This window comes from Corylus avellana, chromosome 9, assembly GCF_965113065.1.
Source record: "Corylus avellana chromosome 9, dhCorAvel1.hap1.2, whole genome shotgun sequence".
Classification (NCBI taxonomy): Eukaryota; Viridiplantae; Streptophyta; class Magnoliopsida; order Fagales; family Betulaceae; genus Corylus; species Corylus avellana.
Genome location: NC_142498.1, coordinates 16291363 through 16305856, shown reverse-complemented (window position 1 = coordinate 16305856; position 14494 = coordinate 16291363). Strand labels below are relative to the sequence as shown.

Sequence of the window (14494 nt, the reverse complement as noted above, 5' to 3'; positions counted from 1 at the left end):
ATGGGATCCTCCCTAAGCTGCTGTTTTTCAGAGAACGACGATGAAGGGTACGTGAAACAAACGTTTCTTTTTCTTTTCAACTCGAATTCAGCATTAAACTTCAGCGTTTCTTTTTTCTAGGATAACGACAATTGGCGGAGGCGCCAGTTCGTGGAGGATTTTCACGTACAAGGAGTTGCATGCGGCAACCAATGGATTCAGCGGGGACAACAAGCTTGGAGAAGGGGGATTTGGGAGTGTTTACTGGGGAAAAACGTCTGATGGGCTTCAGGTAATTCATTAATTAAGCTTATAATAATTTAGGGAAAATTTTATTTTAGACTCGTCAACTACAACGCGTTTTGAGAAGACACCCATAAATTTCAAAAACTCTCAATTTAACCCTATGAATTTTTCATTTCAATCAATTTTTGTCAAATTTTAAACGTTAAAAAAATGATAAAATGACGTCTATATCCCTGATTTTTTCATAAAATTCTAAATTTATCTTTAATTTCAAATTGATTTTTTTTTTTTTTTAAAAAAAAAAAAAAAATCGAAGAGTAATTTGATCTTTTTAGGCATTTCTGTTAAAAGTTAATGACATAGTAAATTAATTGAAATTGAAAATTCAGGAGTGTAAATTGAGGGTTTTTGAATTTTGAAAGTCTTCTCAAAATGCGCAGTAATTCATGAGTGTAAAGTAAAATTTCTTCTATAATTTATATATGCGCCCGTGAAACGTAATCCATTTGGCCACCATTATTGTTGTTGCTGCTGTTTATGGTTTTTAGATAGCTGTGAAAAAGTTGAAGGCAATGAATTCGAAGGCGGAGATGGAATTTGCGGTGGAGGTTGAAGTTCTGGGGAGGGTTCGGCACAAGAATTTGTTGGGTCTGAGGGGGTACTGCGCCGGCACCGATCAACGGCTCATAGTCTACGACTTCATGCCGAATCTCAGCTTGCTCTCTCATTTGCATGGCCAATTCGCCGGCGAAATGCAGATTGATTGGAAGAGGAGAATGAAGATTGGAATTGGCTCTGCTGAAGGCCTACTGTAAGTTCAACCTGCTCCTTCTAATTATTGACTGAAACATAGTTGACTTCTCAAACATTGACTTCACAATCCACCAATGGGCGCTTAGATGGCTAAATTACAAAATACCCTTGAATTTTCGAGAAATTGAATAATGTTATTTAATAGATTTCTGTATAATTACCATATAACTTAATAATGTAGCAGTAAAATTCAATTTTTAGATCAACAATATTTGGGAAAAAAAAATGTTAATTCAATGACTAATTTTCATTGTCACATCATCCAGTTTTATGATAATTATACACGAGTTTTGTGATAAATTTATTCAATTGGAAACAAAGGATTAATTCAAAGATTGTAACAAAGTTTCACCTTCTATTGATGTTATAAATTTAGGTACTTGCACCATACGGTAACACCCCACATCATTCATAGAGACATAAAGACCAGTAATGTGCTTTTGGACAAAGATTTTGAACCATTGGTGGCTGACTTTGGGTTTGCAAAGCTTATTCCGGAAGGTGTAAGCCACCTGACTACCCGTGTGAAGGGCACTTTGGGATACCTAGCAACCGAATACGTCATGTGGGGAAAGGTTTCCGAGAGCTGTGATGTCTACAGTTTTGGAATTCTTCTGTTGGAGATCGTCACGGGAAGAAAACCGATAGAAAAGCTGTCCGGAGGGGTTAAGAGGACGATAACCGAATGGGCGGAGCCGCTCATAAGCAACGGGAGATTTAAGCATCTTGCTTATCCAAAACTCCGTGGAAATTTTGATGAAAGCCAGCTGAAACAAGCTATCAGTGTTACTGTCTTATGTGTGCAAAGTGAGCCTGAAAAGCGACCCAACATGAAGGAAGTGGTTAGCCTTCTTAATGGGCATGAACAAAAAGTCAAGGTTATGCCTATGAGAATCAAAAGCATCAAATATGAGGAAGAATTGCTGGCATTTGATCAACCTAGTGATGCTGATGATCATGATGGTGGTGGTGGTCATGATGAAAATAATGGTTATGGGGTTTTTAGTGCCTTGGAGGGGCAGAAAATGCAAGACCCTTACAAGCACCGCAGAGATGGGAGAATTGATAAAAACGTCTACTAAGAGAGATTGTCTTTATTTATCAATGTTAAGATGCACATTTTTCTTTTCCATGGGACGAGAAAAAATGGTGAGAAAAATTTATGTATATTTTTCTTGAAGATACAAACTTTAAAAGTGTCATGTATTTTCCTATTATGTTCTATTTATTTGATGTTGAGATATTATTAGCTAACAACCATAAAGATTATAAAGATCATGAAGCTAGCAAGATATATATATAGAGAGAGTATTCAAGTAATAGATTTTTAGATCAAATCCCAATCATGTTTATATTGTTTTTTACTTTATTATCGAAAAAGATGAATTTTGTCATCTCTTCCAATATTCCATTAGAAAGTACAACATGACATTAACAAATTAAATTAATATATATGAGATTCTATCATACTAATATTCAAATTATTATTATTTTTTTTCATAATTTTCTTGCTGTATTTTCAATTAATCAAATCCATTGAGTTGAGAAAATTCGTATCCTGATCACGGGCAAATATGCAGAAGTACACAGACTGGGATGGTTTTGGGAAAATCATTTTGTCTACTTAACGTTGGATACGAATATATTTGCGGGTTAACTTAAGGACTTATAATATATTTACTCAGAGATTTATTATTTTTATTTTCTTAGAGTAGACAACATTTTATCAAATTCTCTTTATGACATTAGCTTTAATGATTTATTGGCATTTCGATTGACCTAGGGAGTTTTTTTTTTTTTTTTTTTGGGTTGACTCAAAGACTTATAATATATTTACTTAGAAATTTATTATTTTTATTTTCTTAGAGTAGACAACATTTTATCAAATTCTCTTTATGACATTGGTTTTAATGAATTCAAAAAAGTAGAGAAGAAATTTAATTTTAGAAGGGAAGAAATAGTTGATCCATTTCGGGAGATTTTTACCACGCTTGAGTGGGAGAAGAAAACTGAAGGACAAAGTTTTGAAGATGTTATCGAGAGTCTTGTGGTGATTAGTTGGCTCTTATTTATTTTTGGATATCACTTTGTTTTCTTTTCTAGGAGATCCCGAAAGGGAATGACCGCAAAAAGCCTCAATTCCATGATTGAATCTTGGTTTTGAGAAGGGCTATAAATCTTGTGTATGTTTTTGTAACCCACTATGCCACGTTAATAAGCTTGTTAACGTGTTCTAGAAGCCTTCTTAATAAGCTTGTTAGAACGAGTTTTAGACCTCGACCAGAAGCCAACCTTAGGACGTTTTTTCTTCATAAAATCCAACATAGCCCGGTCTACATATATATATTTTCAACATATTGTTTGTATTGTTCATACTTTGGTCCTAATATAAATTCTAGGTACGTGTTCAAGAAACACTTCATTTTTATTTGGTTTTTTTTACTAGTTAGGCAAGGAGTGGAACTTATTATATGCTAGACAGTCCAAAAGTGGATCTTTAGGCAATTTGCAAAGTCCCTCTTGCTTGTCAGATTTCAAGGAGTGGAACTTATTATGCATGCCACCTTTTCAATGGGTGCATTTTTGAATCGTTACATGAGCCAATTAAGTCAAGATTAGACTTTATATAAATAATTGCTTAATCATGTGTAGCATCAACCCTTAATCAAGAACCATCGACAAATGAAACGGTCAAACCAATATGGGTCTAAAAAGCTAATAAAACTTTTGACCGTCAAAGCTTTTGACCGACAATTACGTACAGTTTCAACCATACATCCAAAAATAATAAAATCATACTAAATTAAGAAATTCTTGCTTTCTTAATTTATATGATAACCAAAAGTAGCAGGTTTGTAAAGTGGAACGATGGCGAAAGTGAGATTTCTGAAGCTTTTGTTCATCGTCGTCGCCATAATATTAATCTCAGATTGCAGGCAAGTGCGGGGGATAGAATGTTGCAGTTACTTCGACATCGGCAGCTGCAAACCAAGTCTACTTGAAGGAGCACTTACCACCGCCGATGATATTCGGTGCAACGATATGTGCACCAAGAAGAAATGTCCTAGAGGACGTTGCCGGATTCTCGCCAGGCCAAATCCAACTCAGTTTTGTCATTGTTACTGTAACGATGAATGATTGATCATATTTATTAGAACAGTTTTCAACACGGTGGATGTACTTTCTTCAGGGTCTTGGCAATATTGTCAATGGAGTCCCCGGAGAACCGAGGATACTCCGATGCCAAAGTCAAAAAGTTTCTAAGAGAAATATTGTGCTTCAGGGCACAATAATTTAATACGCTCAATCATATGTATGAGGATATTTCAAAATCTTTTAGTACCTTATGTAGGGGCCTATTTATAGGCTTGGGCTGTAGAAGTAGGCTTGAACTATCTCTTCTTATTTGAACTGTATTGGGAGTCAATAGTTGAGATAAAACTCAACAGCTATCATGTAGAGATAAATCTTCAACAGATATCATGTAGAGATAATCTTGAGTAGTCATCTTGTAAAGATAAGTAAGACGTCTTTATTCCAATAATATCGGAATATAAGACTATTAATTAATTAAATAGCCCTTGTTATTTAATTAATATCTTTATGGGCCTATCTTTGGCCATTGGGCCCAAAATTTAGTGGGCTTGTAGTATGAATTTATTCCCAACAATATTAGTACTCCTTACAATGTGGAGGCTGAATAAAGTTTCTTCTAGCGATTTGTCTACCAATTTCTTCTATTGCATCAAACAACCAAATATATATATTTTTAAAATTATTTTACGCCGAAACAAATAGAGCCTAATAGTCATTTCAATGTCCACCAATAGGCGCTTAATTAGATGGCTAATTGAGCTCATCGATCTACTTTCTTTTTGGGTGTAGTGTATAATGTAACACAGCTCAATATTTCTGTGTAGATGAAAGAGTGCGGAGGGTTTTAATGAATAAATGTTGAATGCATTTCTGATCTTCTCTTAAATTTTCATTGTGTAACTTACCACTCTATTAGATTGTTTTAAAATTAGACATGAATATATCCTTCGATATCTCGTCATCATTTTTATTGCTCAATAAAGGGTACGTAAAACCATCACTTTCTATTTTTTTAGATCCAAAATTTGAACTCAAAATATTCAGCATGAAACTAATAGGTTTTTTTATTTTGTTATTGTTTATTAAAAAAAAAATGACAAAATTTCCTCTAAATTGGTTTGAAGGAAATTTCCTTCAACAGTTTAACCTACTCTAATAAGTAACAAGTGTCATTCAACATTTTTAGGTTTCTAAAAAATTAATTTTTGGGTTCCTAGATTGGTGAAATAACAATAAATGATTATAAAAATATTAAAGAAAATATGTAAAAGATGACACTTGTCACTTATTATAGTAGGTTGAAGGAAATTTCCTCCAAATCAGTTTGGAGGATTTTTTTTATTTTATTTTTTTTCCAATTGAAAGGGGAAAAAGGTTACATAGGAAATCTTTTCTACTCTTGATCCGAATGGAAAAGAAAATGGATGATCATATGAGAATGCTTCCAAATCAGTTTAGAGGAAACTTATTTACATAAGTACCAAGATATTTTGAAGTGAATAGTCAATGATGACCCTAAAAAATTATGCACTTACCTTTATGCTATAATTTTTTTTTTTTTTTTTTCACTCTTTATGAGTGTTTCTTGGCAGATATTAATCGTTTATTCTCAAAGTATTGGATTTTAATTGCAAGATTCATCCGTGTCCTATCCAAATCATCAGCTAATTTCTTACCCTGAATAAATTATTTTTGGTAAATGTTACTTGGAGTCTTAACTTGTAAATACCTTTCCTTAATTTGTAAACACATTTTGATAGTGTAAGATGAAGAATAATATAATATTCTCCCCAAACTGGCATCCAGTAAACAGTTTTTCCTAAAACTTTCAATTGCAACAATATCTTTTCTAAGGCTCTGTTTACTTCGACGTAAAATTGATTATGTCGGAAAATATTTTCAAGGAAATCAATTTCCCTAAAAATGTGGAAAATCAAATTTATATATATATATATATATATATATATATATATATATATATATATATATATATATATAAATTACGAAAATGTCTGGACCAAGTCTTAAGGGTGTCCGAACCGAGTCCCACAAGGACCGCACTGCGACTCACCCGGTTGGGTCTCAATCAAGTCCCGGGCGGGTCCCAATCAAGTCCCAAGTAGGTCCCGGGCGGGTCTCGTGTAGGTCCTGGGCGGATCTCGAGTAGGTTTGGTAGGGTCCTGGTCACGTCCCGACCAGGTTTGGTCGGTTCCCGGGCGGGGTACCCGGCAAATCTCGGGCGGGTCCTGGGTAGGTCCGGTAGGTCCCAATCAAGTCCAAGCGGGGTCCCGGTCAAGTCCAATCAAGTCCCAATGGGGTTTCGGGCCGGTCCTGGTCAAGTTTCGGACGAGTCCTGGTCAAGTCCTAGGCGGATCTCGGGCAGGTCCCGACGGGGTCCCGGGCGAGTCCCGGTCAAGTCCCTAGCAAATCCAGTCAGGTCCCTGCGATTTCCCGGGCAGGTCCTTAGCAAGTCCCGTGTGGGTCCCAGTCAAGTCTCAGGCAAGTCCCAACGGGGTCCCGAGCAAGTCCCGAGCGGGTCTCGATTAGGTCTCGAGCGGGACTAGGTCAAGTTCCAGGCGAGTCCTGGGTAGGTCCGGGCGGGTCCTGGGCAAGTCCCGGCGAGGTCCTGGGATTGTCTTGGCAGGGTCGGTTGATTTGAGAATGAGATGCTCAAAGTCAGAAAATGGTTTATGGTTTTCAAAACCGTAAACCATTTTCCGAGAATGAAAGAAGAATTTTCGATTAAAAGGAAAATATTTTTCGTTGACTACTATTTTATGTTACAGTAAACACTGTAAAATACGAAAATCATTTTCTAGAAACCATTTTATATTAAAGTAAACAGAGCCTAAACTACCAAAAAAAAAAAATTGACAATGTACAACAAGCCCTGCAAAAAGACAAAAATGAACTTTAATTTTTTTCAATAAGACAAAAATACTCTAATAAATTTTTTTTTAAAAAAATCTTTAAGAAAAAATAATTTCCACACCATGGATTTTTTAAATTTTATTAAGGGTATTTTCATCATTGAGTGGGTATTAACAATTTTTGGTAGTTTGGAATAGACATTATTAATTAAGTTGTAGTTTGAGAGGGATGGACTTTTCCGTATAACTTTATATTTGGACAATACAAATATAAAATGATTATCATTTAAGCATCATTTTAGAAGTAAATATACCATGAAAGGAATCACATCTCTCTTCTTTTAGAGAGAGACTTTACCTTCTCTCTAGAATAAGGTCTTTCCCTCTCCTTGATGAGTTCCCCTACCACTGTTGGTGCGGTCCCTAAGGGAGGAGGGATGGTCTAATTTCTCTCCCTCCTCCCCTCGGCTCTTTTTCCTTATTTTTTCTCTTTTATGTGTTGTTCCCCAAACAGTTATGCCAAAACCTCTCCATCCATTCCACATTTTCAACCGCACCAACCGACCACCGGACCTGTCATGGTCCAATGTCCCAAAGCCTTGTGAAACTCTCATTTGGGGTGGTTACGCGCGTGTTTTAGCCCATCATTGTGACATCATGTGTTTGTTGTTTTATGCAAATGACATTAACATCATCACTTTTCAGCCGCACCAACCACCGAATCTGTCAAGGTTCTCTAGTTGGATATTTTTCTGTTGGAGAGTGTTACCGGAAGAAACCTATTGGAAAGCTAGCTGGAGGGGTTAAGATAACTCAATGGGCCGAACATAGCCTTCTGAATGGGCCGCATGTACCAAAAGGTAGTGTTGGGCCTGATTGCAGTCATATATATATATATGTATGATGTATAAATTTCTTTAAAAAGTATCATGTATTTGCATATTATGTTATATATATTTGAATGAGATATTTTTAGCTAATTTATTACTAAAGGACAGAAAGATGATGCAAGACATATATATAAGAGAATGAAAAGATGGATATAAATTTTGAAAAAATTATAACAGAATGCTTCGGTTATTGTCCTGATCGCATCTTGACCAAACAAATAATCAAAAAGAGTTCTAAAGAGCTTCACTTGTAACTTCGTTCGAAGTTCGTTTGCATGGGAAGATCACAAAACCTTTGGTCAAAGTGTCATTTGAACACCGCATGTTCAAAACTCTAAAACACTAGATCTTGTTTGAATGAGATTGCGGTAAATCATGAAAACCCTGGCCGACTTAATCTAAAAGACTTTTTCTTTTCTCTGATTCTATGTAAGCCTAACATACCACAACTACCATACACCATAGAAAGCCATTATTCCTTCGTTGTGTGAGAAGTTTATCATTGCTCTTTAGCCTAAACAGATCATAAATGTTTCCTAATTTCTTCTTTTCCAAATTAAACCATAGAAAAGCCTACAATCACTAGAGTTTTGGTTTGAAGCAGAGGAGGTTCGTTTGTGAAGATAATCTAATAATAAGAAGGCGAGAGGTTCTGGAACTACTACGCTAGGAGGTAAACGTATCGTCAATCAGGGTTACGAGCTAGGGTCTTCAAAGTTACAAATGTTTTGTAAGTTGAATAATTTGTAACATAAGCCTTTCATAATAAATGCCTTTGTTTAGGGTCTTCAAAGTTACAAATGTTTTGTAAGTTGAATAATTTGTAACATAAGCCTTTCATAATAAATGCCTTTGGGGTTAGCCGGCCTCTGAAGTGGTTTTACTTTTGAACATTTTTTCAAAAGGTTTTCACTTTGTCACCAAACTCTATATTAATTGTACGTTCTACTGGTTTCATGGATTGGTTTGATAATTGAATGTGTTTAACAACTTGGGCTTTGAATCCGGAATTTTCAATTTGGATCGGATCCATTACAACTCAAGTCCAATAGTTTTGATACACATTTGGGTAAGTGGGATGTTTTTGGAGACCCTATATGTAACCAAACCTTGGTGCTTATCATAAATTCGAGATGGAATTTTTTTTTTTTTTTTTTCTTAGCAAAGCAATTCTAAAAAATGCATTTTCACACCCTGAAGATGAACAAGAGTTTACAATTCATTCATTATTACATCAATAATGAATGTAATGTATCGTCCAAGACAAGCCAAAGAACTATATATATATATATGGAGAACATTCACTTTACACCCCTGAAGTTTGAAGTGTTTTTCAATTTGAACATTAATGTTTAAAAATTTGCAATGTACCCCACTAATGTTTCAAAAATTTTCAATTAATACCCTCATTTACTAATTGCAGTCTAAATACACGGAAATTGCCAGCATAGGAGCAGGTGAAAGGCATTTGCTTCTTTTCTCTTTCACTCCAACACCCACACGACACCCAAAAGGGATTGACGAGAAAAAAATCAAAACAGGTGTTGGGTTTTAATGAGGGGCAATTACGTCATTTTACTAGCTAGGTTGGGTGCAAAATTGAAAGACGTATCATAAAAATCCAACATGAGATACACGTCATGTCATTTCCGTCTATTTAGATGGCAATTAGTAACGAAGGGTGTTAATTGTAAATTTTTGAAACATTAGGGGGTGCATTACAACTTTTTAAACATTAAGATTCAAATTGAAAAATACATCAAACTTAAGGAGGGTAAAGTGAATTTTTTTCCATATATATTCCCATTATTGTACATATAATGAACATTGGCTGGCAATTATTTGGATTTATCTCTCTCTCTCTCTCTTATCCATGAGAAAAGTGGGCAAGGGTTAGTGTCCTGTCAAAGTTTCTTTCATGATAAAGTGAGGCCTCTAGCTCGATCTTTTTGAGTGGCCTTCAACCAAATGGAACAAAGAAATAAATATTTTTCTTTGTGGCTTATAGAGCAAGACAAAATCAAATATATATGGCCTGGCCACACCATTGCTTATACGCCAAAGCACCCAACCATAACAATCAATTGTAAAGACGATCGAAGACTAATGAGTTGGATTGCCATTACTGTAAAAAGGATTTCCATGCTTCTTAAACAAGAATCACACAAAGATAATCATAGCTGAGGTGGCCTCACCTTCCCACTTACCTTAATCATGCTGCTTTTTTGTCCTCTACATATTCTTCTTCATACTGTTCGTCTGTTCGTGTGCTTCCATGCTCGACAAAAGAATCATATAACTAAAATAACTGAAATTCAACCATTGTCGGCTAATTTGCAATCGACAATGATCCCTTCTTCCCCTTCCAAAATACTCATAGGCCTCTCTTTTAACCCAGAAGACAGCAAAGAAGCTCTCTCATGGGCAATCACAGCTATAGCCCGTCCAAATGACACCATTGTTGCCCTGCATATTCTTGGTCAGTTTGTTTGTTCTTTCATGTTTCTGTATATATAATATGATAATTACCTTATTTTGATTTGATTACCGTCAATTAAAAGGTAAATTATCCTATTATGGAACCATTTTCCTGCATGCTGAAGTACATTTTGAAAGGGGTTGTCAACATTCTTTTCAAGCGCAAAATTTTCTCCCTGGTTTTGTCATCAAATGTCAAATTAATTTACTCATATGTCTACCAATATTCAACATTGTAAACTGTCGATCTTACGTTAATTAACAGTTGGCAAGGACAAGAAGAAGAACTTGGTAAAGAAAAAGCAGTCGAAATTTCGCCAGGCAAAAGCTTACGTCATATCTGTTCTTGCAGAATTCGCCCAGACCTGCCAGTCTAAGCAGGTACACTATATATGCTTGCTGATTTGTGAAGATTTTATATATATATATATATATATAATTTTGAAACTTTAATGGGTACATTGTAAAAATTAAAACATTAGAAGTCAAATTGAAAATCGGCTCAAACTTTGGTGGATAAAGTGTAATTTTCCCATATATATATATATATATATATATATATATAACCTTAACCTTAACCTTTAACCTTTAACCAAGAAAAGGGAGTTTCAATTTACTTTGAGGTTAACGGAAATAGCATTTTTCTCTATTAAAAGCTTGAGTTTAGGAACCTTAACGATAGATCCTTCATCAAGGCAACTATATATATATATTTGGGAAAATTACACTTTACTCACTAAAGTTTGAACCGATTTTCAATTTGATTTCTAATGTTTCAATTTTTACAATGCATCCATTAAAGTTTCAAAATTGAAAATCGGTTCAATTTAAGACAAAAAACATACACATAAGGTGTCCAATTTTAAGTCAAATTGGATGGAAATTGTTAACAGATGAGCCACATTGAAAAATTTTGAAACTTTAATGGGTGCATTGTAAAAATTGAAACATTAGAAGTCAAATTGAAAATCGGCTCAAACTTTGGTGGGTAAAGTGTAATTTTTTCATATATATATATATTCTAAAGGTATGATATGCTGATCCATATACCATTTTTCAGGTAAATTTGGAAGCTAGAGTGGGGTTCGGCTCTAGTGTAGGAAAGGGTTTGATTGAGGAAGTGAAATCCACTTCAGCAGACTTTCTTCTTCTTCGGGGCTCAAGAAACCGAAAAAATAGGTAAGAAACCGCGTTAATCTTGACAATTTTAGTTCTGTTCAAATATGACTAGACATTGATAAACATGTTCTTTTTGAGTTGCTTTCTTCCAATTAGGACTTCACGTGATATTACAAGGTATTGCTTCGAGCATGTCCCTGAAAGCTGTACGTTTGTTTCAATTGGAAAATCTGGGAGAGCAGAGGTGTATTCAGAGTCAAATTGTCCTCATTCTGAAGGTAGATTTTTCAAGAAAACAAAACATTCTGTAATAGAATGTAATTCTAACATGTCAGTTTTAGCAGAAACATGTCAATCGAGCTCAAGGTGGTCAAACAGGGCAGCCTCCCCTGTTCCAAAGCCTTCACCAAGAACAACAATAGACGATGAAGAAGTTGGAGGAGAATCTCAGAGCACAGAAGATGATAGTTGTAGCTCTGGCGACACAAGCATCCCTGAGTCTCCTCCTCTGGCATCCAAGACAAGGAAGCAGCCGTCGCCATGCAGACAGCTCATTGCATCCCTCTTTGGTTCTCCAATGAAAAGAAAAGGCAGCTCCTCCCACGAAGGAAGACAGCAGCCTTTATTGAAGTGCTTCAGCTATGAGAAAATCTCCAATGCCACTAACAACTTCCATCCAGGTAAAATTGCTCACAAGCTTTTTTGCTATAATATTCAAAAGGCTTAAAATAAGCTTTGCGTAACGGATCAGGAAAAACATTAATCACAACTGCTCTATTAATTTTGACATTTTCTAAAATCACTTATAAAACTCAGTTTCACTTAGTAAATAAATAATTTAGGACTAAGCACTTACGATCGGGATATTACAATCTCCCTCTCTTAAAACTCCTTATGTGGGTTACTCATTAGGGCACGTCATGTGATGTTCCAATATCACATGGCGTTACTATGGTGGTGTTTCCACTAAATACTATTTATCTCATTTTCCCAAAAAAAAAAAAAACATAAAAACATTCTCACTTTTTATATCACATCATTTACTTTTTAGTACTATTCAAATAAAAAAAATCATTACAAAACAAAAAATTTTCACTTTTCAATACTATTTTTTCATTTTTCTATACCGATCATTATTATTATTATTATTTAATTTAAAATAAATGAATAGTGCCACGTTGCTATGTTGTTTAACAAACAAAGCCTATGTAGCTATGATACCATTTATAACCAACTAAGGTAAGCATTAGCCGCATGTACGCTATCATCCAATATGAGTACTTAATTGGGAGCTTTCCTAAAATCACATATAAATAAGTAAGGAATGTGGGACTTAACACTTATAATGAACGTGTTTATAAATCACTCACTCTATGTAGGAGACCAGGTGTTACACTTTGAATTATGTTGATTTTGCTACTAATCTGTGATAGCAACTCATTGACGAAATGTCACATTCTGAATTTGGTATTCTTTTTGCCTGTTTGGTGGCTTCAAATACCAGATAATATAATAGGCCGGGGAGGATATTCAGAGGTATATAGAGGTGATCTTTCTGGTGGGAGAAGCATCGCAGTGAAGAGATTGGCCAGGGACAACAAGGATGCTAATAAGGAGAAAGAGTTCCTCATGGAATTGGGCATAATTGGACACGTCTCCCATCCCAACACAGCTAAATTAGTTGGCTGCTGCTTTGAAAATGGGCTCTACCTTATTTTCAATCTCTCCCAAAATGGAAATCTTGCATCTGCATTGCATGGTAAGGAAGACCACCAACTTCTCTTATCAATTCAAGCCAATTGGGTAATCCATTCTCATCAAATGTTTGAACAATGAACAGGAAAAACATGCAGGTGGCTTGAGTGGCCAATTAGATACAGGATTGCAATTGGTGTGGCAAGGGGCCTGCATTATCTTCATAAATGTTGTAAGCACAGAATCATACATCGTGACATAAAGGCCTCAAATGTCCTCCTTGGCCCAGATTATGAACCACAGGTGAAGAAACAAACCCCCATTGCCTACAAATAATCAAAATTTACAATATGGGTATCTTATGTTTCAATTCCTAATTATAATTTCACCCCTACCATTTATAGCTCAATCATGGTTTTTGTCTGCTGTGTAGATTACTGACTTTGGGCTTGCAAAGTGGCTTCCAAACAAATGGAGCCACCACGCTGTGCTTCCGATCGAGGGGACATTCGGATACTTAGCACCCGAGTATTTCATGCATGGAATCGTTGACGAAAAGACTGATGTTTTTGCATTTGGGGTCCTTCTTTTGGAGATCATTACTGGTCGGAGGCCTGTTGATTCTTCCAAGCAAAACCTTCTCCTCTGGGTACCTGTAAATTCTCTTCCATCTTTCATGTTCCATCCATGGCTGTCCATATTCAAATTAATGATGTTTATATATATATATAGGCGAAGCCTCTAATGGAATCAGGAAAGCTTGGGCAACTAGCTGATCCAAAACTGCAAGGCAAATATGATTCGGAACAGTTGCACACACTAGTGCTCACGGCTTCTTACTGTGTCAGGCAATCCTCTGTTTGGCGTCCATCAATGACCGAGGTATTCGAGATGACTTTTTTTCTTTTTCTTCTTCTTGGTTTTGCCCCGAGTATCAAGGTTTTGATTTCTCTTATCTCACTCTAAAAATGATATGACTTTTAAAATTATCATTGTACTTGTAATTGATTATTATTAAATTTTGATCAAATTGTGATTTTAAAGCTACCTCATTTATAGAGTGATACAAGAACGACATAAGTTTTGATAATTAAAGGTTAGGATTGCAAAGTGAAGTTTTTAAAAAAGAGACGGCTTTTAATCTATTGTTTAATCCCCAAGGTATTGGAGCTTCTAACAAGTGGGCAAGACACAGAGGTTGCAGAGAGTTGGAGGATACCCAAGTTCACCTCTGATGAGCTGGACGATTACTCCATGGTTTTTGGATATGATGTTCCAACTAATATTTCACTCGAGGATTATTTGTGA

The 14494-nt window shown here is 35.6% G+C and overlaps 2 protein-coding genes across 3 annotated transcripts; both read left to right on the top strand.

Annotated features, from left to right (window-relative positions):
* On the top strand, nucleotides 1-2120 carry LOC132190973 (PTI1-like tyrosine-protein kinase At3g15890). The gene is made up of 4 exons (XM_088510643.1): nucleotides 1-47; nucleotides 121-271; nucleotides 774-1036; nucleotides 1415-2120. The coding sequence occupies exons 1-4, from the start codon at nucleotides 1-3 to the stop codon at nucleotides 2118-2120; spliced, it is 1167 nt and encodes a 388-aa protein (XP_088366769.1).
* An 8120-nt stretch (nucleotides 2121-10240) lies between these two features.
* On the top strand, nucleotides 10241-14494 carry LOC132190429 (Protein kinase superfamily protein). 2 transcript variants are annotated; one of them, XM_088510565.1, is made up of 10 exons: nucleotides 10241-10373; nucleotides 10638-10753; nucleotides 11433-11551; nucleotides 11669-11769; nucleotides 11836-12171; nucleotides 12996-13250; nucleotides 13332-13489; nucleotides 13620-13835; nucleotides 13919-14068; nucleotides 14348-14494. In XM_088510565.1, exons 1-10 carry the CDS (start codon nucleotides 10241-10243, stop codon nucleotides 14492-14494), a joined length of 1731 nt encoding a protein of 576 aa, XP_088366691.1. The 2 variants fall into 2 exon arrangements, with proteins under 2 accessions (XP_088366691.1, XP_059461404.2); XM_059605421.2 differs by having other exon boundaries at nucleotides 11648-11769.